Here is a 25,991-nt window from a genome sequence, read left to right as displayed (position 1 = left end):
AGAAGCAGGGAGAAAGAGGATCTGGTCAAGATGGTAACGTTTAATGTTGCAGCCAACACCCATAATCACACTTGGCTACTTTAAACAACTTGCTAGGCTTTGTACAGAGTCAACAACATGGGGAAGAAACACAGGCAACACTCCTGCTTCCAGGGAGAGGGGCAAGACAGCTACGGCTCATAATCAAAATACTTATTCTTCTTTAAATAAAAACTTGAATTTGCTCTGGCCTCCAAAAGGGCTCTAATCCCAGGCCCACATTTCTTTCCAAGGGAGGCTCTCTTTCAGTAGGGCGGGTTTTCCATGGAGGTGGTCTTGTCAGAGCAGGCACGCCGTCCCTCGGCAGCTGTGCCAGTCCCTCAGCAGTTTCTAATACACGGTATGTACAACTAGGTTTGTGCAGGCAGGGAACACGTGACGAGGACCGCTTTGGTGGTGCTGGTTTGGGTGGTGCTCCTTCACTGGATTTTGGTGACAGCTTCATGGATAGAGGTGGCCACATACTCTAGGTTTTTGGTGGTGAGGCCACACATGTTGATCCGACCACTTGGCAGCAGATAGATATGTTTTTCGTTGACCAGATACTCAACCTGCTTAGCTGTTGAAAACCAAAAGAAGACATCATCAGGGTAGTAGGAAAACTTCAAGCAGGGGCAATTCAGTGACTACATGATAACTCCAATTTTCCTTCTTTACCCCCAAAATAGAGCAGCAAAACAAACAGGAGCCCTTCCGTTCAACTGACATAGAGGGAAATAAGCTCCTAGAATTCTGGAAGGCTCTCTTCCTAGTTACCTTGGTAACCCCTGGGAAGTTCGACATGGCTCTAGGAGTCAATGCCTCCTCCTGATGGGAATTTTAATCTGGGGCTACTTCCCGACCAAATCTCACACTTCACATTCACCAGGAGACCCCTGTCGACTAAAAACAGCCATCAGATTTACGAACATCCCACTGATTTAAAAAACTCGTTTATGAAATGCTTCCTTTGTCTCTTCCTAACCTGTGTTTGCTTTCACTCCACCTTCCAGAAACCCACTGCAACTGCCCAGGTCAAAAGCTCTGCCCGGTGGCAGGGACAACAACAACAAAAGCATGTGACAGGGAAGGCGTCCTTCCCCTTCCCCTCCACAGAGCTCAATCCGTGCCACCCCCCCAACACACACACACACACACACACACACACACACACTTCCTATTTTCCCACTTCTAATAACTCAGGTAATGCTCCCTGGAAAGTGTACTTTCCTTCCTCGCATGTACTTCTGACTCGGACTGTCACCTCCACCACTTTGCCCGCTTTGCTCCATTTGTAATTAAAAACAAAAAACAAACATCTTGGCTTGAGACATCTAAGAATAAGGCTAATGATGTTTCTGTAGATTTATTTTTTAAAAAAGGGAAGTCCTAAATGCTGAAGTGAAATCTCTAATCTCAACGAGTCCTTTCAGCATCCACCTAAACTGGCCTCTAACCTGCATTATCCTTAAAGGTAGGTGCGTTTTTTAAATTATTAAATCTCACTGTGTTTCCTAGCTGTCTCATTACTGTAATTATAGCTTGGTTTCCTACTTTTCTCTGACAGCGTACAGAGTTCAGCTGCATTATGAGACAAAGAAATGTGGCAGCAGAGCCCAGGCACACAGGCTTGTTTCTAACGGTGAGTCTATGCCAACGTGTTTCTGTCTTCAAACAACTGATTCAGAGAAGAGTTTTGGGATGGTACTCCAATATAGAAGGAGAACGGCTTCTGCCCTGCTTGGCCTAGTGCACAGGAGGCAGACACAACACCCCTACGCACTTGGACTCTGCTGAGCACCTAGCAGCAACCCCACTTTGGATTCTCATCTTCACAGCACACTGTGCAGTGCCGATGCCTGAGGCGCACTTCACAAATGCTGTGAATGAACCAACGAACTGAAAAACGACAATGACTTCTCTAGCCTGGACCATCACTCTTTCATTCATTTCTCAGCTCTCTCCCAAACAGATGCAGGAGGGCTTTCCCACAAGTTTGCAGGAATGCATCACGTGCGAAAGGAAGGGAGTGCCCAAACCTCCTTTACGCCACCATCTCTAGTACCTTCTTGCTGGACTGCAAATCCATAAGATACTAGCTGGCTTTCCTAATTTACTATTAGCTGCTGAGTCAGCCCTGATTCATGGTGATCCAAAGCACAAGAGAACGGAACGCCGCCCGGTCCTAAGCCACCCTGTGATTGCCTGAGGATCACACTATCGTGCTCCATAGCACTTTCTTTTATTTTAACTTGTTGTTACTGTTGTTGAGACTGTACTTGGCTAAACATACACCGATTCAACGTTTCTATATCTACAGTGACATTGATGAAACTGTTGTTGCTGGGTGCCGTCAAGTCCGTTTCTGACCCTTACGACCCCACGTGACAGGGCAGGACTGCCCCACAGGGTTTGCTAGGCTGTGATCTCTGTGGGAACAGATCAACAGGTCTTTCTCGCACAGAGCCATTGGGGAGTTCATACCACCCACCTTTCCAGCAGCAACCGAGCACGGAGTCGGCAGGGCTCCCTCACAGGGATTTCACTGCTGGTTTTTGGGAGTAGATCCCAGGTCATTCTTCCCCGTCCATCTCTCAGCCTGGAAGCCCTGCTGAACCTGCTCAGCGTCCCAGCAACAACTACTCCTCCAGTGACAGCCATGGGGGCTGGCGTGAGGTACACAGGCTGAGAGTCCACCCCAGGTCTCCCGCACGCAAGACAAGATCTCTGCCACTGAGCCACACTGCCCCCCATCTACTTATTTAGGTGCTAATACTCAGCAGCCTTAAGACATCATCAATTTGAGGGAACAGAACAATGATAAAAGCATGATAATCAGAGGAGCAAACACTACATCCAGGCATTGTCTTAAGTACTTTGTATTAACTCAGTTAATCCTGATAATGACCTTGCTGTTGTTGTTGTTAGTTGCTAAACAGTCAGTTCCAACTCACTGCGACAATATGTACAACAGAAAGAAACCCTGCCTGGTCCTGTGCCAGCCTCACAATCCTTGCTATGCCTGAGCCCACTGCTGCAGCCACTGCCAACCCATCTCATTGAGGGTCTTCCCCTTTTTTCCCAACCCTCCACTTCACCAAGCATGATACCCTTCTCCAGGGAACGGTAAGGCTATTCATAAAGTTTTCCAGTAATATATCAGACAGTGTTTCACTGCTATTCACAAGATTTTCACTGGCCAATTTTTTGAAAACTGAATGGACCCTTCCTTCCTGTGAGTCTGTCTTAGTCTGGCAGCTCCACTAAAACCTGTCTACCATGGGTGACCCTGCTGGCATCTGAAATACCGGAGGCATAGCCTCCAGCCTCACAGCAACATGTAAGCCACCACAGGGCGACAAACCGATAAACAAGCAGTGGGATAATAACCTTATCATCTCCGTGTCACAACTGAGGCACAGAGAAGTTAAATAACTTGCCTCAGGGCACACAGTCATGGATCTGGGATGATAATGCAGGCAATGTCGCTCCAAGTCTGGGTTGTTAACCACAGTGCTATGCTGCCTCTCTGTGTGAGTGGGAAGCTTGCACCCTCCACTCAGTGCCACCTGCGTGTCCCCTCCAAACAAAGCCCAGCAGGCTGCCGAAGTCGCCTGAGCCATCGTCAGCTGCATAAGTCACAGTCGTCCAGCGCAGCGCAGCCTAACCTCACACACCAACAGAGCCACAGGCACCCCACTCATTGTAACAGCCTGTCCCCAGAAGGCAGCTATTCCCTGCCCCCACCCTGCTTTTCAATAAAAATGAAACTTCTCTGTTTGGTAGGGAGAGAAGTCTCACAGTTTGGGAAGTTAGTAAAAGTTATAGACTCTTTCCCTAGAAAAAGGCCAACACACACATATACAATATCTTAATATAATTTCAAGGGCTTCACAGCTCTTCTCAAGTGCCTCCATGGGCTTCATGTTAAAAGTCCCTGTTCTGATAGATTTAATGTAATAAAGGAAGAATTATAAAAATGATAACCATAGAAACTAGATGGAAGGGATATGGGTGTTTAATGCACAATTCCTCCAGCCCTTCTAAACTTTTCATAATAAAACATTGTGTGTGGGGGGATCTCTTTTTTTACAGAGTAAATGATATCAAGTGCTAAAAATAACTTTTGTGCTGTAAGTACAGGTCTACACTCATCATTTTCCCATTCATACTAAAGCTAGTTTCCCCTCTGGATAGGGGGAGGGGAGGGATCTTATGGGGGGACATCCCCACTTTGTGAGCTTTTAGAACATTACTACTGAAGACCATTTCCATTATACACAGTGTTCTTACAGTTTTACAGGGATGACTCCATTTAGTCAAGTGAACTAAGCCCCCGTCCACAGGCCTGAGGGCACCGACAGCTAAGATACCACTTTACTGTCTTGGCTAGATTTAACTTAACTAGTTACTGTCAAGTTGACTCCAACTCATGGTGACCTTAAGCGTGTCAGAGTAGAAATGGACTCTACAGGGTTTTCAATGGACGACTTTCTTGGAAGTAGATCATCAGACATTTCTTCCAAGAAAACTCCGGGAAGAATTCCAACCTTTTGGCTAGCAGTCAAGTGCATTAACCATTTGTATCACTCAGGGATTCCCAGCCTTATTTTATCCCCAAAGTATTTCAAAGGGACTATAATAAAACCTCTACTACTTTTCTTGTTTGCATTATTTCCTTTGGCTTTTTCTCAGCCCATTTCAAACCAACAGTCTGATTGCCCTCATCATAGTACCTCCAAGGACCCCCGATGTTCTACCTACTCAACCAACCAACCACTCATCCTTCCCTAGAGCCACTGTGACCACACGCAGCTTACTGGTCACGTCCCACCATGTGACCAGTGGCTTGGTGAGTAGGTGCTCGGGAGCTAGTTATAAATGAATGAATCCTCCTTCATCAGAAGGGCCCACTCATAGCTAATACGTCTTACTCATGGCCGGCCAAAATCATGCCTGGCTCCCCATGAGATTCTCAAGTAGATTTTAATTCTAACTACCAATCTAAATTCTTATTTATGAAATGCTGAGATAACTTTGTAACTTCTCTTGAAGGGCACTATCTTGAGACTAAGGAAAGACCTGTTAAGAAATAAGATCCCTGCCTGATCATATACAGTATTTACACTTAGGATTAAGGTAAAGCCAAAAGGTACCTGAGCACTTATGAGAGAATGATATTAAATCAAGGCTTTTTCAAATTCTCAGGGAATCCCGTTTCTGGAGTCACTGAGGCTGATGATCATCCTCCCTCCCCAAAAACGACTGCCCTTAAACCTTAAACTGAAAATCTCCCCTGAAAGCATTGTTAAATCAAACAGCAATTTAGCTCAGTAAGTAAAGAACGGCTGCCTTGAGCACTGTGCTCTTTTAAAGAACTATCCATATGTGATCAAATTGACAGTAGCAACTCGAGAGGCTTGGTGAGCAGTGTAGGAGGCAGTGAGTTTATCTTAATGGTGGTGGGATAATTTGGAAAAGGAGAATGAGAATGGTTGCACAACTTGAAGAACGTAATCAGTGTAGCTGAATTGTACATGTAGAAATTGTTGAACTGATGTATGTTTTGCTGTGTATATTTTTACTGCAAAATAAATATATACGACGTACGTATAAAGACTCCAAGCTCTGAATTGTCTTACTTCCCAGCTGGCTCTGAACCACTTCCCAGCCCACAGAAATGAAACTATGTTGGGTATGGGTCAGCAGGACAGATCACAACAATGCTATTCTGAGACCTGAGAGGTTCAGAAGATTGAGGGACACAGTGACATAATCTAACTTGTTCTGCTCCAAAGTCGTGGATAATCGATTAGGTAACAGCCAATGGAGGTGCTCTCAAGAACACTGACCATGAAGAGAGCCGGCTGTCTACCTGCGCGCGCTCAAAGTGATGGGGCCGCTTACGGTTTAAGCCAGTGAAACTGAACATCCCAATTTGCTCCGTGATGTGATTCCAGGTACCAGGAGTCTTGAGGGCTTCTAATCGTGCTCTGAGTTCAGATCTCATTGTCAGAATCCGGTCAGCCATTGTTTTCACATTACCTGTCCTAAAGAGTGAACAGTGATATAAGCACAGGTCCAAACAGGAGAGACTGTACACTAAAACATATAGATTTAAAATTTGTCATTGAATCTATAAACCAGAAATGGGACCTGCCTCTTATGCTACATGGATGCATGAATGGAATGAGTGGATGAGCAAACTAGAGTAACAGATGAACCTGCCCAATCTAGTCCCTCTCTGATCCATTCTCCAAGTAGCAGGAAAGAACTGTATTGCTGATGGGGTCTAGTATTGTCTTGAGTACACTGGCTATAATACCACCAATGTTTTAACTCAGGGTACATGAGGTACTGATAGAGACAGGGTAATATATTTTTTTTATCAGGCCTGATTTAATAGAGATTGGAGATCTAAGTATCAGGCAAAACTCCACTGGTTTAAAATAAGATAAAAGATATGTCAATTAGAGACAGGAATGAGACACTCAAAAATTATATTAACTTGAAGTTGGATATTCTATTCCATCAATAATCCCTTCCTGTGTTTTCCAGCTTCAAGGAGAGATAAAGAGGGTAGTGGGGAGAGTGGAGAAACCAGCATTCACTGAGTGCCTCCTCCTTCGTTCCAGGTGTTGTGTGAGCCACAGGTGAAATAGGTACCATCCCTATTTGACAAATACCTGAGAGTCAAAGAGGATGAAGTCATTTTGTCCTGCCTCTGCCAAACAGAAGGGAAATACTCCCATTTAATTTAATGGGACAACTGCTGTTTTGCACACCCACCCCTTGCTCGTCAGGCTGCGAGCCCTTACCATTCCTTAAAGAGCTCGGGGTTGGAAAGGGTACATGCCACAATTCGTGCTCCCTGAGCAGGAGGATTGGACCAAGTGATCCGCACGATCTTCTCCATCTGGGAAAGGACCCGCAGGACGCTGTCATTTTCTTTTCCCACCACTGTCAGATTCCCCACACGCTCATCTAAAGAGAGGGACGGGAATCAGCCTTGGCTGCAGTGACCGAGGGGACAGTGCAGGGGCGGGCGGGGCCGTGACTCAGGAGCCCACTCACTGTACAGCCCGAAGTTCTTGGAGAAGGACTGTGCGCAGAAGAGCTCAAAGCCTTCAGACACAAAATAGCGAACGGCCCAGGCGTCTCTCTCTAGGTCTCCAGATGCGAAGCCCTGATAGGCTGAGTCAAAGAAGGGGAACAGAAACCGGCGCTGCCAGAAAGGAAAGCGAGTCAGGGCAGGAAATCTTGGGGAACCAACCTCAGATACCAGCCTTCCTTCCCCAACTGGTGCCTGGAAAGAATTTCTAACACTGTCCAGTTCTCCAATTTCTCTTCTTTCTGCCCCCAACCACCTCAGAAAGTTCAGTAAACCATGTTTCTTTTTAAAGTATACTGTCCTAGAGGGTCACATACAGCTTTGCCAACCATGCTTATTTTTGAGGTGCAGAGGTAATGTCCTATGTGGGTGGATTCTTCCTCATGAATTCCTGGTGTGGAAAGCTTAGTCAAGGACAGGCTTGGTATCCCCAGGGCCTCTTCACAATCTCAGGGCTACTGTACTCAGTACTGAAAACAAAATACAGCAGCCTCTATTTTTATCACCCCTCTCTCCCCAAAGAGCTCTCCACTTTGAGTCTATTCTGAGTGACATCACTTCCCTGCCCCTGACCATCCAACCCAGAAACCAGGATATATTCTTGACTCTTACCTGTAGAACTCACCCCCCAAATAAGTCAAACCCAAGTCCTAGCAGTCCTATCCCCTGAAAGTTCTAGAATCCATTCACGTTTCTCTTTTCCCACTGTTACCTACTTCAGGCCACCATCAGCTCCTGCCTGGACTATTGCAATAGCCTCCTGACTGGTCTACCCGCCTGTCTAATCTCGCCCCCTCTGATTCATTCTGTACCAAGTAGAGAGACCGTAAGACAATGTACGCTCAACCAAGTCACTCCCTGACTTCAAAGACTTCAGGGGATCCTCAGAATAAAGTCCATCTCCTCAGCACGGATCCAGCCCCTAGCCTCATCACTCATAATCCCCCCAACTCCCTTTGAACTCTATACCATAACAAGAATTACTTTCACTGCCCTAAATGGGCCCTGATCTCTCGGCTTTGGGCTTTTGACTATACTCTCCCTTTTGTAGGAAACAGTCCTTTCCTGACAATACCTCTGACCTCCACCCCGTCTGTCAATACCTTCTTAACTCTTCTTCATCCTTCAAGTCCCAACATGGAAAACACTTCTTCCAGAAAGGCTTCTTCTGTCACCACCACTCATAAACACACACACGCACACCCACACACACACCCACACACTCCTCCAAAGTCTGGACTACATACCCTCATGGTAACCCCATTAGTACAGCTCTCTCACAGTACCGTAACTGCCTTAGTATCTGTCTGTCTCCCCAGACAGGCTGCATGCTCTTAGAGCCTAGCAACCACATCTGCTTTGGTCACTGTTGTGGCCCCATGGTACCTAGCACATAACCTGTCTCTGTTGCCATTCCTCAGCAAAAATTCTTTCAACACATTAATGAAGAATATACACACTCTGAGCTAGAAATTCCATTCTAAAGCGTAATCCCCAAGGAACAGCAAAAAGAAGTTTTATTATAACATAGTTCTTCATAAGAGCAAAAACCCTAAATGTCCATCTGTTGATTTAACCAGTCCCTAATATGAGCTATCCATGCACAGAATATAATACATCTGTGAAAAAATGATGCTGCAAAACATTTAATGACATGTAAGGGAGTTCAAGTCAAAAAATAAAGTACGTTATAAAACAGTATACACAAAATGGTCCCATCTTTGTATTACATATATATATATATCATACAACATATATATCATATATACATATATAGAATATATGTACATACACATATACATATACACACACATGCACATATATATACACCTATACACACACACACACACACACACAAAAAGGCTGACCTCCTATATACCAAAACTAACAGTGGCTTTCTTTGAGTTATAGGACTTAAGAGTTAACAGGGTTTTCTTCTTTGGGCTTTTTCCCATTTTCCAAATTCTTCAATCAACAGGTACTGCTTTTGAATACATGAAATACGAATACATACCATTTTTTAAAAGATGCTCTGAAAGGGTGGGTAGTTACCTTCATGACGGAGGCGATGTGCTTCCACTGCTCCTGAGTCGGGTCGGTCCCGGTCGGGTTGTGCGCACAGGCATGGAGGACAAAGATGGAGAACTCAGGAGCACCCTGAGGAGAGGGAAGCAGCGTCAGCAGCTCTGACGGCAGCAGGGAGGTCGGGAGACCGACGCAGCAGCACACCGGTCAGCCAGGAGGGCACACAGGCAGCCGCATCCCTGCTCCATGCTACTTCAGAAACCACCATCTAACCGGGAGGGAAGGTCCCAGACTCCGACTTAACTCATCCAAAGACCTTCCCCTGGTGCTTCTGATGTCATAGGATCCTTTTGTCTTCTCCTTCACCCACCTCCATATCTTTCAGGAGACCCTGCAGGTCAAGTCCTCTCTTCTCTGCATCCCAGTAGTGATAGGATCGAATGTCTTTAAATCCAGCAGCAGAAAATACACCATTATGATTCTCTGTAAGCAAAGGGATAAAACGTTAAAAGCATTTACTAACACAAGGGGCATACTGGAAAGGATGAAACTCAAGCTTATAGGGCCCTCACAGTCTCAGTTTCTACTGGGCAACATCAAGGCTACGGGTTAAGATTTAGAAGGATGACTGTAACCAAGAACAAGTTCAACCAGTCTTATTCATGCCAAACGTATATCCTACTATAGTCAGCCACACCGTATGCCGCCTCTGGGGAGTTTCCACATAAACTGTAATACAAATCCGCCAACAGTCCTGGGAAAAAAACATTCTGAGTCTGAATTTGAGCACCAAGTTTCTCATGTACCACCAGAATCCACAGCCAAGCCATTACCAAAAGTCAGCTATTTCAGACTTTGCTGCATTTTCTGTGAAAGCAAGAGTCATGAGCATAATTCTCCCTGCCTTTTTTTTTTTTTTTTTCTCCTCTTGCCACAGCTAAAAGACTCACCCCAGGTCGGTGAGGAGACATAGACAGGTGTGTCCTTGTTGTTTGTTCCATTGTACCATCGAGCTAAGAACTCAGCTCCAATTCGAAGTGCACCTGTTCCCCCCAAAGACTGCACAGCTCCCACCTGAAAGAGAAGAAGCAGGGCCACTGGTTGATAATGCCAAGGTCAGACAACATTAGGAAAAACAAGGCAATGTTAACAAGCACTTACTTTGTGCCTGTTTCTGTGCTAAGCCCTTTAAATAATTTACCCTCATCAAAAACTCACAACTACACAAAAATGGTACTATTATTTGCCCATGACTATAAAGAGGAAACAAGGCAAAGAGAGCTGAGCAGCTTGCCCAAAGTTCCTAGCTACTGAGTGGCAAGGCCAGGTCTGCAACCCCGAAGTCCGACTCCAGGCGGAATGTCCCTGCTGAACACAGAGGTCGAGGACACAGCCAGGCCACATCAGTGTGCGCTCTTGAAGGCAAACGGCTCTTTAGCACCCATCGTGACATCAAAATTTCCCACCAGCAGAAGCCTGTAAGACAGTGTTACCAGCCTGTCATCAAAATCAATTTGTGCTACTTCTTATCTTTTGAACTCAGGCTTATGGATCCTTAGAAATATGTTCTGACAATGACTTTTCTATCCTCGTAAAACAATCTTGTCTGGGCAATAATAAATGTCCTATTGTTTACCAGGTACCAAGTGCTTTCTCATGCATTCTTCTCTGTTGCTCAAACAAACCTGCTCCCGGTAGAGCAAGTTCCAGATCCCCAAGTGACACATAAGAAAACTGATGCAGAGAAGTGATTTGCGAAGGGATACCCAGCTGGCTGGTGGCGGAGCTGGGCACAGCTCCAGGGCTGCTCTCGACCCAGTCACTGCGCCTGCCTGACCTTGTGCTGGCTACTTGGTTCTGACTTTGCCATTTGAAAATTCTAATTAGGTTTCAGCATAACTTTTTCAGCAGAGAAACACCAGAAATTACATGCTGCCTAAATATGTCTAAAGGATTAAGAAAAAAGAAAGACAAAGGTCACATTATAAAGCCTATCAAAATAAAAGGAAGGAAGGGCCCCAGGGATTGCCACTATTATCAGATTGGTGAGGGCTCCCCTTTGGCCAAATCAACAGGTTCCTTTTTTAAAAATGAGAAAATATTCATGTATTATCTGTAAAATTTTAAAGTAGCTTAAAAAAAATTAGATATCAGGATTTGCTATAAAATAGTGCAGGTTTTGGGAGATGTCGGGGTGGACACAAGATTGACAATGTATATACATAATTGTTGAAGGTGGTAGGTAATGGATACATATGGGGTTCATTCATTTTTCTGTTTTCTCTATTTCAAACATATTTGAAATTTTCCAAAATAAAAAGGTAAAAAATCTTTCCAGACAAAGAAGAAAAGCTTCTTAAATCTCTTTTTTAAACTAACATAGCATTGATGCTAAAAGATGATGAAGAAAACAAACAAAAATTTCTAAGTTCCCAAATAAACATTAATGAACAGCATGACTCCAACAGTACATTTAAAGATACTCCTTGATCACATGAGGTTCATCCTATGAACGCATGAGTAACTGATTATTAAGAAATACGTAAGTTGTCATGCTGTTAGAAGGCGAAAACACAAATGATCACCCTAACAGATGATAAAAACTTTGCCATTTCTGATATAAATGGTCAGTAAAAGAGGAAATGATAGGTCCTTTCTGACAAGAACAACAAAACCATTCATTCAACCCATAAGTCAGCTTCATGATGAACAATGAATCATGAACAGAAATCCCACTTCAACCAGGAAAAAGACAAGGAGACCCATGATCGCTGCTGTTATTCACTGTTGTTCTATTTGTGTCTGAAGATCTGATGATTTGTGAAAGAACAGTATCTGAAATGTGAAATGTGAGTAAAACAGACGTTTAAAGAGAGAAAGGACCGAACACAGCTGCACATGGTTCAGAGAAGCAGAGGAGTCGTTGGAAAGGGTCAGCGTCTGGCAGATGGGATGCTCCGACCTCTCTGTTCTTCACAGGAACCCACAATGTAAGCAATGATCTCTTCCCATTGGTTTGAAGGTTTTTGCTCCACAATGTGACCTACCTGGATTCCTTATACAAAATGCTACTGACAGGATTTAACCCAAACATGCCTTTATTTTTTTACAGATTTGTCATCCAGCTAAGTTGAATGTCGACATCACAGATAATTTCACATTTCAGATACCTAAGCAATTCTGGAATGTGAATACCACCAGCACCAATGAGCCAGGTTTCCTTTGAACATGGTTTTAAGCTATCATGGAAACATGACAGGTGCATATAGATATCCACAAAAACATTCCCACACATAATTTTTCCTATGTTCAACTATTGATTCTACTCTTTTCTCTCCCACTCGGGAAAACAAATTCATTAATTTAAAAAAATATATATCAGAAGGGCAGTCAACTAAACTGAAAGTGTTTGGAAAAGATAAACCCAACTCGTGTAAAATAATCCTTGGCATTCATGACATATGAGACTTTGAAATTTCAAATTCCCAAGACATTATCATTCTCTAAAAATACACTGAACACCAGCTGGCTCCAGTGAAACAGAAACTGCTCTAAACCATATAAGCAATTAACAAGAGTGAGTCTTTGGTGAATCAATAATGTAGCATTTTGGTCATTCTGTGTATTGGTTTTTGGCAAATGGATCTAGAGTCCAAGAAAGTCCTGAATTTGGTGTAGAAGTAAATCATAATATCAAAAGAAGTAAGTACAGGCTTCTCAAGGAGCCAGGCAGCCAGATCTGAGTGGCTAAACGGGTGTCCAGAGCAAAGGAAATCCAGTAAGGAAGGCTTGGTGTGAAGCTAGACAAAGCAGGCCTCTGTACCTACTACATACACCACTGTTACCTGCACTACCAACTTCGCCACACTACCTTGAAGGAACTCCTGCTAGACTCTAGAAGGCTGGTCAGAGATCACAATCTGCTGATGTCATAATGACTTCATTGTGAGGAGTCGGAGAGCTGACTAGGAGCTGCTGGTGGGCAGGGCGTTGCATTCATCTGGGTGCCCCTACAAGCTCACACAAGATATCTGGCACAAGGTACTAGATAAACATGTACTGAAGAAAGAAGACGATACGCAAAAGATCAGAGCCACAGCAAAAGCCCAACTCTCCTAGAGGCAGCGACCAAAGCAAGAGATGGGTACACCATTAAACGGCAAGGAGATACGGCCCATAAGCCCTCCTACCTTCAACGACTCGGTAATCTCAGAAGCTAAAACTTTACAACTCAAGAGGTGAGAAATGGACATTTGGTCTGGATTCTAACATCCGAAAATGGAAAAGTTATAAGAGGCAGTGAGAAGTCTAGAAAATAGGTCATCTCAAAATGGCTGAAGGACCTGGTAATGTTAAATCTTGGAAGAAAAATCTAAAAGAAGACATGATTACTGTTTGCTTTATGGTTCATTCATTCCTTCATTCATGCCTCATCTCCTTCAAGTGTTGGCTCAAATGTTACTTTCTATTTCTACCTTGACCACCCCTCATTAAAACTGTATCCACCCTTACTCCTGCCCCCAGAACTCCTGATATGTCTTACCCTGCTTTTATAATGTTGTTGTTGTTGCTGTTTGCCGTCGAGTCGGCCCCGACTCATAGCAACCCCTCCTTGGGTTTCCGAGGCAGTATCACTATGGAAGTAGGATTGCCCAACCTTCCTTCCGAGGAGTGGCTGGTGGGTTTGAACCGCCAGCCTTCTGGTGAGCAGTCAAGTGCCTTAGGCACTATGCTACCAGAGCTCCTGCTTTTATAATATTTATCATTTTTTATACTGATGAAAGTCAAAGACTTATATTGATAAAGATCAAAGAGTACAACCTTCAGTATCAATTATACCTCAGCATAACGAAAACAAAACAAAAAGAAACAATAAGCATCATGATAAACAGAAAATATTGAAGATGTCAAGGATTTTATTTTACTTGGATTTATAACAACACCCATGGAATCTGCAGTCAAGAAATCAAACTTACTGATTGGGCAAATCTGCTGCAAACTACTTCTTTAAAGTTTTAAGAAGCAAAGATGTCACTTTGAGGACTAAGGTACACCTGACCCAAGCCATGGTATTTTCAGTCACCTCATATGCATGTGAAAACTGGACAATAAATAAGGAAGACCAAAGGAGAATTGATGCCTTTGAATTGTGTTGATGAAGAATATTAAATATACCACAAACTGCCAGAAGAATGAACAAATCTGTCTTGGAAGAAGTACAGCCAGAATACGCCTTAAACGTGAGGATGGGAAGACTTCATCTCATGTATCTTGGACATGTTATTAGGAAAAGGTTATCATGCTCGTAAAGTAGAGTGTCAGCAGAGAAAAGGAAGCCCCTCAACAAGGCGGACTGGCACAGTGGCTGTACCATGGGCTCAAACACAGCACTCACTACGGTGCCAGTGCAGGACCGGGCAGTGCTTCCTTCTGTTGGAAACAGGGTCACTGTGAGTCAGCACCACTCAACAGCACTGAAAACAACAGCGTTTTTTAATATACGATATTTTCTTATTTATTATGTTTATAGTCTTTTCTCTCCACAGAACCAGAAGCAAGGGCAGGGGTTTTTGTGTTTTATTCACCACTGTGTCCCAGCACCTGGAACAAAGCCTAGCACTAGGAGTGAGTGCTCATTTGTTGACCATCTGAATGAGAGAATACCTACAAGGTCAGTAAGTAAGCCATGATCGTTGCCCTGGGGAAAATCAGGTCTTATGGGAGAAAACAACTTATAAAATTATAAGCACAGTAAATACTGTCATTCTTGGCTGTGAACAAAGTCCTATGATAACTCAGGACACCAGCAACCAGCTCTACCTGAGAGAGCTAAGGGTGCAGCCTGGATGTGACTCTTGACTGGACTTAAAGAACCTGGGGGTAGAAGCTGAGGAGTTAGAGACGTGAGAGAGGATATTCTGGGCAAAGGCTCCAAGTCATGACAAAACTCAGTGGGTCTGAAACAGTAATACTCTTAGGACAGCAGGACCCTAGAGGGCATGAGGGGGGATAAGTGAAAGAACAGGATGAAGCATGGTTACGAAATGCACTGTATGCCAAGCTCAAAGTCCATATTGTACCCTGTAGATAATGGGAAAGCAACTGGTGCCGGGGGGTGGGAGGAGGAATAGGTGAAATGACTAGCTTTATTTGCTAAGGAAGACTATTTTAGCTGCAGTGTGAAGAATGTACTAGAATGAGGAAGGACTAGAGGCAGGAAGGTCGACTAAGAGACTATTACAAGGGTCCAAGTGAGATGATGGGGGGCTGAACTAAGACAGCAGCCTGGAGTGAGGAAGACTTCCAGGAAAAGAGGAAAGGCTCAAGAGCCCAGTGGAAACTGGTTACCTAGGGAGCGGGGGATGCCAAGAGAATATCTTACACGGGAGATGCCAAGAAAGTAACCTGAATCAGCCACAGAAGCCTTCATATATTCACACACTGCCACAGAGCCTTAAGATTTAAATTTGTTTATGATCAAACCCACTGGATGAACTAGACTAAGAGGGAGCACTGTAGTCCCAGGTCAAGGCCCCAAGTCTTATACTATGTGATCAAAATAGGGATCAATGAGCAGACAATCAAGCATCTGCCCAACACAGTTAATAACTGCGTAAGAAACGGAGAAGCCCCCAACACAGAGTCTCTGTTTTCATTTTGTCAGCAACTAAATTCCAACTAATTTATTTACAGCCAGTGTCTAAAAGATTGGCCACCAGTTGCCAAAATTCCCCACTTTAAATTTCATTAAAATTCTACCTTCTTTCTGCAGAAACACTGATTTGCTGAGCAACTTCCCAATGCCACCTAAAATCTCACTACTGTAACATTTCTATCTGTACTCCTTCAGTTCCTTGAGGCAAATAAATTACAATTTCTAATATTCATCAAGCTAGGACCCTAATCTGAGGATTAGTGGCCCATGATAACCTCAGCCTACATGACCTTGAGACCAGCAGAACTAGATGGTGCCCAGCTATCCCTGAAAACCACTCAGAAAGGGATCAAAATATGAGATCTTGGATGAAGTGGGAGAAAAATGTGGAACAAAAACTCAAAATTATAAAAAAGACCAGGCTTACTGGTCTGATAGACTGGTGAAACCCCCAAGACTATGGCCCCTGGTGACCCTTCAGGCCTAGAACTGAACTCACTCCTGTGGCTTCCAGCAAAACAAAAGACAGGTATATAAGGTGAACATTTACATCAGGTAGGTAAACTCCTTAGAAGAATCAACCATGGGAGACCTACAGGGCAGTATTTGCACAGGGAGATACATCAGAGGGCAGGAATGCACAGGAAAGAAGGACACAGGGAAAAGGTAGCCGGAGAAGAGGAGTGGGAAGAGAACTGTCGCATTGCATATGTATATGAACTGCTGTATGGAAAATGAGTTTGCTTTGTAAACAACTTTCACCCAAATCACAATAAATAAAACACGGAACCCTGATTAAGTTATTTACTTGGCTGAACATTGACCTGAGTTCCAAGTACCTTCACCCAGAGGCTCCCTGCTTCCTGATACATATAAGAACGTGCACATGTACAACCTTTATTTTATCCTGCCATTCTGCTTATCAGGGCATCTGGGTAACATGATATACAAAAGAAAGAAAGTGCTTCAAACAGTCTGTGAGAAGTAAGTCAGATGACTCCAAGATGTCAAGACCCCTCAATTCACGAAGCACAGGTAGCACTATTACATTGGCCCAGAAGAGCGTAAAGAACAGGTGGGTTATGTTGCATAAGACCGACTAGACTATTGCAAAAATCCTGGGTCTTCACCTTCCCACCTATCCAGACAAGTTTATCTTCTGCAAACAATTCTTATTGGGTAATCCCTCTGCTCAAATTTGCAGGTGGCTTGCACTGTCCTGGCTGCTAAAATGTCAGCCTCCCTGATTTATCCAACATGCTCCTCCGACCAAGTGAGGCAGCTCTCTTCACAACCTAGATCTGCTTACCTCCTACCTCTGTTCTTTGACTCCTGTTTCTCAAAAGAAACACCCCTCCTTTCTCTCTCCTCCACACCCTGTGGTTCTCAATCCTGGTAGTACTTTAGAATCACCTAGGCAGCTTTCCAAAATATATTCAGGCTGAAGGCCACATCCTGTAAGGGTTTTATTTAACTGGTCTGGAATGGGGTCCAAGCATTAGCCGGTTTTAAAAAGCCCCTCAGGTGATTCTAATGCGCAGCCAGAGTTGCACACCTGTGGCCTGGCTCCATTCACCAGTTTTCCAAGGTTTAGCTCAAGTCCCAGCCCTGGCTCTCACTGGTCTCCCTCTCCTCTGAATTCCTATGACACTGAGAATCTGTTCCATAGGACTTCCTGCCCCACACAACCTAGCTTGCTGTGTCTGCTTCCAAACATGTCATTCTTCCATGTGTCTCTAGTTACAAATAGAATACATTCCAAGAAGCTCTTAAAAGAGAGACAGTAAGATCAAACTTAGAAAAATTAAAGAGTATTAGAACAGGCAGGGACTTCAGATAGCATCTGAACTAGAGGATCTTAAACATTTGGGGGCTACAGACAACTTTTGAAAATCCATGAACTTTCTCCCCAAAAATAAGCACATACAGAATTCTGCATATAATTTCAGGAGGTTCAGAGACTCCTTAAATGATGCAAGCACTCCTTATGGGACCATGAACCACAAACTAGAATTTTTCCAACATGCAGATTTAGGGGTCAAGGAGCTCTGGTGGTGCGGTGGTTAAAGCATCTGGCTGCTAACCAAAAGGTCGGTGGTTTGAATCCACCAGCTGCTCCGTGGGAAGAAAGATGAGGCAATCTGCTTCCATAAAGATTACAGCCTTGCAAACCTAATGGGGGTCACTATGAGCTGGAATCAACTTGATGAGAGTGAGTGAGACATAAGGGTCAGGGATAAACACCTTGCCTATGGCCAAAGGCAGTGGCAGAGCTGAACCCACAACCCTGGTCTCTTGCTCATTCCAGTTAACTCCCTTTGCCTGGCATCTCCAGTGACTGCTTCAAACCCAGCAGCAGGTCTGATGATCCACTGTGCAACGCTGGATAATCGATCGAAGAAGCCACGCTTTGCACATGGCCACATCATTTGCTCTATCAAGTTCTTGAATTCACATGACTTAAACCCTTATTCACTGACAGTTCTACAGGCATAATTAATGCCTAATACTTTGAAACAAATTGAATCGTCTCCCTCTTACTACTTTCAGTTTCTAAAGAGAAAATCTATCCTCACCCAGAACTCACCCGCTTCTCCTTGAGAGCAGGGCTGTCCTCTCCAAGGGCAAGGCGGGAAGCACAGGTCCGGAAGTCTGCCAGGCCCAGGATGGGCAGATACTCGTGGTTTAGGCTGCTGTCGTTAGCAATCTTCTGCTGGACCTTCCTCACTACTGGCAGAACCCACGGCTGACAATCATCAGTGCGATACGCTGAAACGTGGAAGAGAGTTTTATAATGGAGTCATCAAAGCCTCTGTCCAAGTAACAGTCTGCAACTAGGAACAGGGACAATTTCATCATCTTCCAAGCAGAACAGTGAAAGAAACCATAATAAAGTTCGTTCACTTACTGAATGCCTACTTTGGGTCAGGCATTGAGCTCAGTGCTGAGCAAGCAGGCACAGATATGGTTCCTATCCTTATGGAACTTATAGCTCTTCTTTGGTGAGTAGTGACTAGGGTTATAAGCAGCCACCTAAGTATGACTAGTGGTGTCTCCCCATCCAAAGCAAAGAAGAGTGAAGAAAACCAAAGATGCATGGAAACAATTAGTCCAAAGGACTAATGTACCATGCAAACTTTAGCCTCTATGACCCTTAGATTATAAGAAATAGATGATGCCCACCTACCACGACCAACTGCTCTGAAAGGGATAGCAATAAAAGGTCCTGAACATAGTGGAAGAAAGATGGGGAACAAAACTCAAAACCAGGAAAAAAAAAAAAAAAAGACCAGGCTCACTGGTCAGATAGAGACTGGTGGAACCCAAGACTATGGCCCTTAGTCACTCTTCAAGCCTGAAACTCGACTCACTCCCGTGGCTCAGCGTTCAGCCAAACAACAGACAACCCTGTAAGGTGAACAGTAACACCAGGGAGGTATGCACTTCTTAGAACAATCAACCATTCGAGACCAAAAGGGAAGCACATGCCCAGAGACAAAGTCCAGAAGGCAGGAAAGGACAGAAAGAAGGATAAACAGAAAAGGAAAACCGGGAGAAAGCAGGAGGAGGGCTATTACACTGCAGGGACTGCAATCGATGGTATGAAATAAAATGTGTATGAACTGTTGAATAGCAAGCTGATTTACTCTGTAAGCTTTCACCTAAATCACAATAAATTTGGAGGAAAAAAAAAAAAAAGAAGCAAAGCTTATAAGCTCTTAAATTTAAGTGACCACCAAAAAAAAAACACCTGGGCCATCACAGAGCCTGGCTGATGGCAAGAAGGCCTGGGAAAGCACTTTGCAGTGTCACTATATACTAGCACACTCAGGTCTCTCTAGTTTTTGAGCCAGCAATTTTCTTCCTTCTGCACCCCCAGCCAGTTTCCCTGACAGCCACCTCCCCCCAAATCGCCTTTCAAATTTCTCAATGAAACCAGTGCTCACACACTCATACCAAAGAAATCCATTCCTTTGGGAAAAGTGCAGATAGCAAGTATCTGTAAAGGTCCACATCTCAACGTAGCAAGTGGCAGTACAAAAGTTCGCCTTTCGCTTTCCTATGACTGAGTAGTTCAGATTCCATCTGATACAGTCACTCAAAGCTTAATCAACAGGAAAATCTGTGTAAACTGCCTCCTTCCACCACCCCTCATCCAAACTATTAAATCAAGATAGTTTAGGCTGCAAGTTCTTAGGACACAGGCTTCTTGGCTTGAATTCAGGATTCAGGTATAGTGAGAGGACTATGAAGTGTTTATGTGGAAAGGATCAGGCTCCCACACAGTTCCCTCCAGGGGCTCTCTCATCCTGAACTGAATCAGAGCTGCACTCCTCAGCTCCACCAGCAGTGAGACCTCCCTGCAACCTTGAGCTCAGAATGCATCCTCCTTGGAAACAACCCTGTGACCATTTGCAGAAGGCTGAAGCAGAAGGCTGAAGCAGAAGGCTGAAGCAGAAGGCTGAAGGGGCCCCTTGCTTAAGATTACAGAACTTTAACAAACAAGCAGGCATGATTAAAGTAGACATTAATCATCCTGACTAACTTGCTATTTTCCCTTTTGCTTTCTTTTAAATGAATAGAACAGCGAACCTTTTCATGGACGCTGATTTCTTTAGGTTTGTTATTTTCAATTATACCTTCTTCTAAGTGTGACCCTCTCCCACGACGGGTTTCATCCGAGGACAGTAGTCTATGAAGCAAGACAACCCCGGGAAGAGGGACACCAAGTCCAAAGTAACCATGGAAAAGAAGAACAGAGACATTCCTGGCAGTCCAAGAGACCTTCAACCCTCTTCGCATCTCCCTATACAATCACATTTACCCCCTTGCTCAGGGAGACAGACTTTTTAGAGAAACGATTCTGTCTGTCTCCTTGAGTATCAATACTCAGTATTCCACTTCAACCTGTTGTGGTTATTGGCTCTACTCCCAACAGGTGGTAAAAACCTTGTTCTTGCATCACATTCATCTCCCCAAGAGACTTCCAGAAAATGGCTAGGTGCTATTTCAGGTGAACTCTGCACCTTCAAACAAAACAGGGAGGGGCAGAGGGAGGAAGGTGGCCCACCTCCTCCTCTCAGCCTATAGGAGCAGTAATGACACTGATAATGAGCGAACACCTTGTGACTGAAAATTCTGACAGCTGGTTACACAATCATCCATCCAAGGACCCACTTCCACACCTTGCCCTCTGTATTTTGACCAATCAGCTGGTGTTACTGTTTTGACTGTTCATCCCACCTAATCTCATCACAATTTTTAGTTAATCTATTTCACAAAATTTAACTTTGCTTAAGCAAATTCCTATGCATTTCTTCTATACTAAAGGTATTTTTAGTCCCCTTTGAGTTATCCTATAACTGACTTTCCTTTTCCCCTAGACTACTAGCTAAAAGGTTAGTGGTTCAAAGCCACTCAAAGGTGCCTCAGAAGCAGGGCTTAAAACTGGTTCTTCTCAGTCAGTCGTGACCAATGACGTGAAACAGGAATGCGCCAGAATTTGCAAAATTAGGGTGCCTGGAACATTAACAAGAACAGGAAAAATGAGTTGCTGCCCTGATAGAAACTTAATCTCACCCTTAGAAGACAGCATGTGCATTGCATAGCAACCAATTCTCTTGCCTGGCAGAGTCAGAAACAACAGTGCCCTGCTCAAACATGGTGACTGATTACCCCACCGTGAATGTATGTCACTCTCCATAGTCCTGGCAATAATCCAGTCTCCCATGTCAGGCTCCTGAAAGGGCTTACTATGCCTTTTCTGAGTAGCCCATTCCAGGGCTTTGATCCATAATTTTTCCCATTCCAACTATCATTCTGGCACCCACATTTTGCAAATTCCAGTCTGTCCTGATTTCACTTTGTCAGCCATGACTGAACTGGTTCGAAGCCGTGCTGAGAAGAGAGGCCTGGTGATCTGCTTCCAAAAGGTCACGGCCTTGAAAACTCCAGGAGCAGTCCTACTCTGCACACATGGGGCCGCCATAAGCCATAACTGACAACTTACAACAACATACTGCTCTATGGCTATGCTGGGATATAGCTTTAGAGGGCAGTTCCTTTGCCCCTGCATCTAAGCTGATAATCCCTCTGTGGAGAATTCCTGATGGGATCATTTGCCACCTCTTAAATATTTAGATCTCCAACAATCCTACACTTATACAAGTGGTTTTTAAATGAAAACAAAACTTTACAATATTTCTGATTAAGTTTTATCTGATGGACTCAGCTCAACATTAATCCTTGACTTTTTTAATCACCTTTCAAGGTGGTTGCTATTGTTAACTGAGCAAATTCGCTGACTGCAGAAAATTTAGCAAAGCCTAGAAAGTAAATATAAAGAGTATAATTAACAGCACTCAAAGAAGTATGAAAGTATTGTATGTTAAGTAAGAAGTATGAAAATGTTGGTGTACAACCTTCTGAGCTTTATTTTATATGAGTATATTTTTTAAGAAAACATGGGACCATAGTGTATATAGAATTTTCAAGGTGCTTTTTTTGCACTTCAATATGTATTATGCCTGTCCTTCACCATCAGTGACTAGTCTTCGAACAGGTAATACATTCACATCTCTACCTCATTCTTATCTCCCATCTACCTACTTCCCAAATCCTCTCTCTCCATAAATAACAATTATTCTTAGTTTATTTATCCTGCTAGAATTTTGCTCTGCACACACAACCAATACAGTTTATTTCCCCTCTTTTTACACAAAAGGTAGCACAAAGCCACTACTGTTGAGTCAGATCTGACTCACAGCGACTCCTCCTTGCATTTCCGAGGCAGTAATTCTATGGAAGTAGATTGCCCAGTCTTCCTTATGAGGAGTGGCTGGTGGGTTTGAACTACCAGCCTTCTAGTTAGTAGTCAAATGCCTTAGGCACTATGCCACCAGAGCTCATATATACAGAATATACTATAGCCTGCCAGAAAAACAAACACATCTTTCTTGGAAGAAGTACAGCCAGAATGCTCCTTAGAAGCAAGAATGGAAAGACTCTGTCTCACATACTTTGAACATGTTATCAGGAGGAACCCGTCCCTGGAGTAGGACATCATGCTTGGGAGTAGAAGGTCAGAGAAAAAGAGAAAGACCCTTGATGAGATGGATTGACACCATGGCTGCAATGATGGGCTCAAACACAGCAACAATTGTGAGGACAGTCAGCGTTTCCTCCTGTTGTACACAGGTTCACTATGGGTCAGAATTGGCTTGATGGCACCTAACAACAGCAGCATACTATACACTGCTTTGTTCCTTGCTTTTTCCACTTAACTTGAAGATCTTTTTATAACTGTGCATAGAGCACCCTTGGTCATTTTCACAGCTGCATAACTGATGAATGTGCCATCATTTATTTGGCCAGTCTCTTGTTGATGGACATTTGAGTTGCTTCCAATTTCTGACTACTACAAAACAATACTTTATTGAACAACCTTGTATATATGTCATCTAACATGTATGCAAATATATCTATAAAAAGCAGGGTTGAAAATGGAAAGAGTGGGTTGTGGGCTATCGTAGTTTTGACAGATATCTCCAAATTGTCCTCCATAGGAATTAATACCAATTTACATTCCCATCAACAATGTGTAAGAGTGCCTACTTCCCAACAGCCTCACCACTGCATGAATTTTTTGTCAATATGAGCATGAAATGGTATCTCAAGACAATTTTCATTTGCTTGTCTCTTATTATGAATGCAATTGGGCATTTTTCATATATATCAGTCATTTATAACATCATTCTGTGGCTAGATAACATTCCTTTCTATGCATTTATTAACCATTTATGTTGTTTTCATTATTTGCTATTATCAACACTAATGAACATTCATTTATCTTTGCACACATGCATGATTTGTTTTTTAGGAAAAACTTCTCGATGTAAAATTTAGGTCAAAGGGTATACAAAACAAATAAGACTTCATAAGATCATTTTCAATTTTATATCTGTCCTCTATTCTATCAGCTAACCTTACCTCTACACCCCTCCCAGGAATGTGTCATCTGCAAATCATGTCAAGTTAGTAAGAAAAATGTACATACAATTCCAGACTGACAAAACCACTAACCAACCTACAGTCTCTGGGCAGGTGAATTTAACAATATTGTCATACCACCCACACTATACTGCTTACCCTCCAAACTAATACCCTGTCAACAAGTTCAAAAAGCCAGCTTTACCAGATGGGATTTCATCTGGTGTCTTTAAAGAGACACCAAAATAACCACTCCCAAGCAAGAGTTGTCCCTGAAACGAATCACCCTATCTATGATCACAATGCCACCACTGTTCACAATATCCTTGGAACTATTCTTTCAAAATTGTTTTCAGAGGTCACATCTCATTATTTTAAATATGCTCAATGGTGCCAAAATGTTATCCTTTGAAAGTAAATTTAACTTTTGGAAATGAAAACAAGGCTGTGTGGAAAGGGAGCTGCTACTGCCCACACTCCTTCTGCTCCTTTTTGATCATGGCCTTTCCACCACCTCTACTGATTTCCTATCACATCTCTACCCACACAGAGGCCTTTCCACCATCTCTGATTCCTATCATATCTCTACCTCACAGATGTGAGGAATCTTCCCAAATGCCCCCAGGCAGCATTAATGGATCTCAGAAGCACCTTAGATTTCTATTATAGTACTTGCACTTAAGATTTTCATTACAGCTGGAATTGGAGATACCATTTGACCCAGCAACCCCATTACTAGGTATATATCCTAGAGAGGTGAGAGCCAGGATAGGAACAGATACATGCACACTCATGTTCATTACAGCACTATTACAATAGCAAAAAGATGGAAACAACCTATGCGCCCCATCAATGGAAGAGTGAATGACCAAACTATGGTACATACACATACTGGAATGCTATGCAGCACTAAAGAATAATGTAGAGTCTGCAAAACACCGCATAACATGGATGAACTTGGAGGACATTATGCTGAGTGAAATAAGTCAATCACAGAAGGACAAATATAGTATTAGTTTGTTGTTGTGGAGGGTCAAAGAAAGGTTTACATATGGAGGGAAACGTTCTTTGTTGGTTGCCAGGGTTGGGAAGGGAACACTGCAGGGGGTGGGGGGGAAATGCATTGACCCATGTCACTTTAGTTTTGTATATTTCACTGTACGTGGATTATATTTCAATAAAATGCATTTAAAAAAAAAAGATTTCTATTACAGTACTTAACACCAGATTTTAAACTCCTTGAGGGCAACAATCAGTCCTCAGTCTTCCGTGTTTCTCTCTCTCTCTCTCTCTTTCACACACACACACACACACACACACATAGACACACAACTGGTTAGGTACTTGATTGATACCGGGTTGTCAACCCAAATACTTACTAACCTGGACCACAGCTCCCTAAGGTTAAGGTTATCCATTTCCCAGCAATTTGAAGCTCAAGCTTACTAGGCTTCTTATCGCCCCCCGCCACCATCACCACCCATCCAGTTCCTATCCCTGGCCGCTTCCATTCTTCAGGAGGCAAAAGAATGTAATACAAAGAACGCAGGATGGAGAACACAAGATGGATCAGAAAATGTGAGTCTGTGTCCTGGGTGCTACACCTGCCGTGTGACCTTAGGCACATCGCCCAGAGTCTCCCCAACTCCCATCTGTAAAATGGGCAGGTGGAACTAAGTCCTCGTGGATCCTCTAATTCCTGACTCCTCTCTGGGGTTCCCCCCCCCCCGCCCCAGGCAGCGCCAAGCTGGGCCTCAGCCTCTCCCACAGTCCCCAGCTCGCGTACTGAGCCCGTTCCACTACCTACACGGCTCACATTGCTGAACACTGCATCTTTACCTCCCACTCCTAGGTTGACCTTGCGGGGGTCCGGATCCTCCCGGAAGTCGGCCGTGAGCTTAAACACAAGGACCGGCTGGGCCTGCGGAACCTCGGCAAAGACGGACGGAGGCGCCATAGCGACAGGACCAGAATCTGCCGAGAGCTTTCCCTCAGCGCCTGGAGATGCTGCTCGGTCGGTCTAGCAGTGGCTGGTGGAGGAGACTCTCACCTTCACCTATCCTGCGGAGGCGGGTCCGCGGCTTCCAATGGTCGAGCCGCGTCCGGAGCTTGGCAACGCGGCTACCCAATAATGAGCTTTTGAGACATAAGGGACAAGGGCGGGGAGATAGTATTAGCCAATCCAAGAAGAGA

The 25,991-nt window shown here is 43.8% G+C and overlaps 1 protein-coding gene across 1 annotated transcript; it reads right to left on the bottom strand.

The window, feature by feature from the left end:
* Window positions 1-458: 458 nt before the first annotated feature.
* Window positions 459-25,755, bottom strand: GOT1 (glutamic-oxaloacetic transaminase 1). The gene is made up of 9 exons (XM_007939971.2): window positions 25,638-25,755; window positions 18,397-18,578; window positions 10,105-10,228; window positions 9,525-9,637; window positions 9,182-9,286; window positions 7,093-7,243; window positions 6,837-7,002; window positions 5,926-6,068; window positions 459-598 (listed from the first exon to the last, which is right to left on the bottom strand). The coding sequence occupies exons 1-9, from the start codon at window positions 25,753-25,755 to the stop codon at window positions 459-461; spliced, it is 1,242 nt and encodes a 413-aa protein (XP_007938162.1).
* Between the last annotated feature and the right edge of the window lie 236 nt (window positions 25,756-25,991).

The sequence above is a fragment of the Orycteropus afer genome, unplaced genomic scaffold, assembly GCF_000298275.1.
Source record: "Orycteropus afer afer isolate SDZICR_OR568_19922 unplaced genomic scaffold, OryAfe1.0 scaffold00064, whole genome shotgun sequence".
Classification (NCBI taxonomy): domain Eukaryota; kingdom Metazoa; phylum Chordata; class Mammalia; order Tubulidentata; family Orycteropodidae; genus Orycteropus; species Orycteropus afer.
The sequence above is the reverse complement of the archived record's forward strand: the minus strand, read 5'-3'. Positions and strand labels throughout refer to the sequence as shown.

Excerpts from the sequence above, each read along its gene's own strand:
- GOT1 (XM_007939971.2), bottom strand. The coding sequence starts at position 25,755 with ATGGCGCCTCCGTCCGTCTTTGCCGAGGTTCCGCAGGCCCAGCCGGTC. Across the intron at positions 18,579-25,637 it reads GGTCAACCTAGGAGTGGGAG|CGTATCGCACTGATGATTGT; the intron begins GTAAAGATGCAG and ends TCCACGTTTCAG. Across the intron at positions 6,069-6,836 it reads CCCGAGCTCTTTAAGGAATG|GACAGGTAATGTGAAAACAA; the intron begins GTAAGGGCTCGC and ends TTCACTCTTTAG.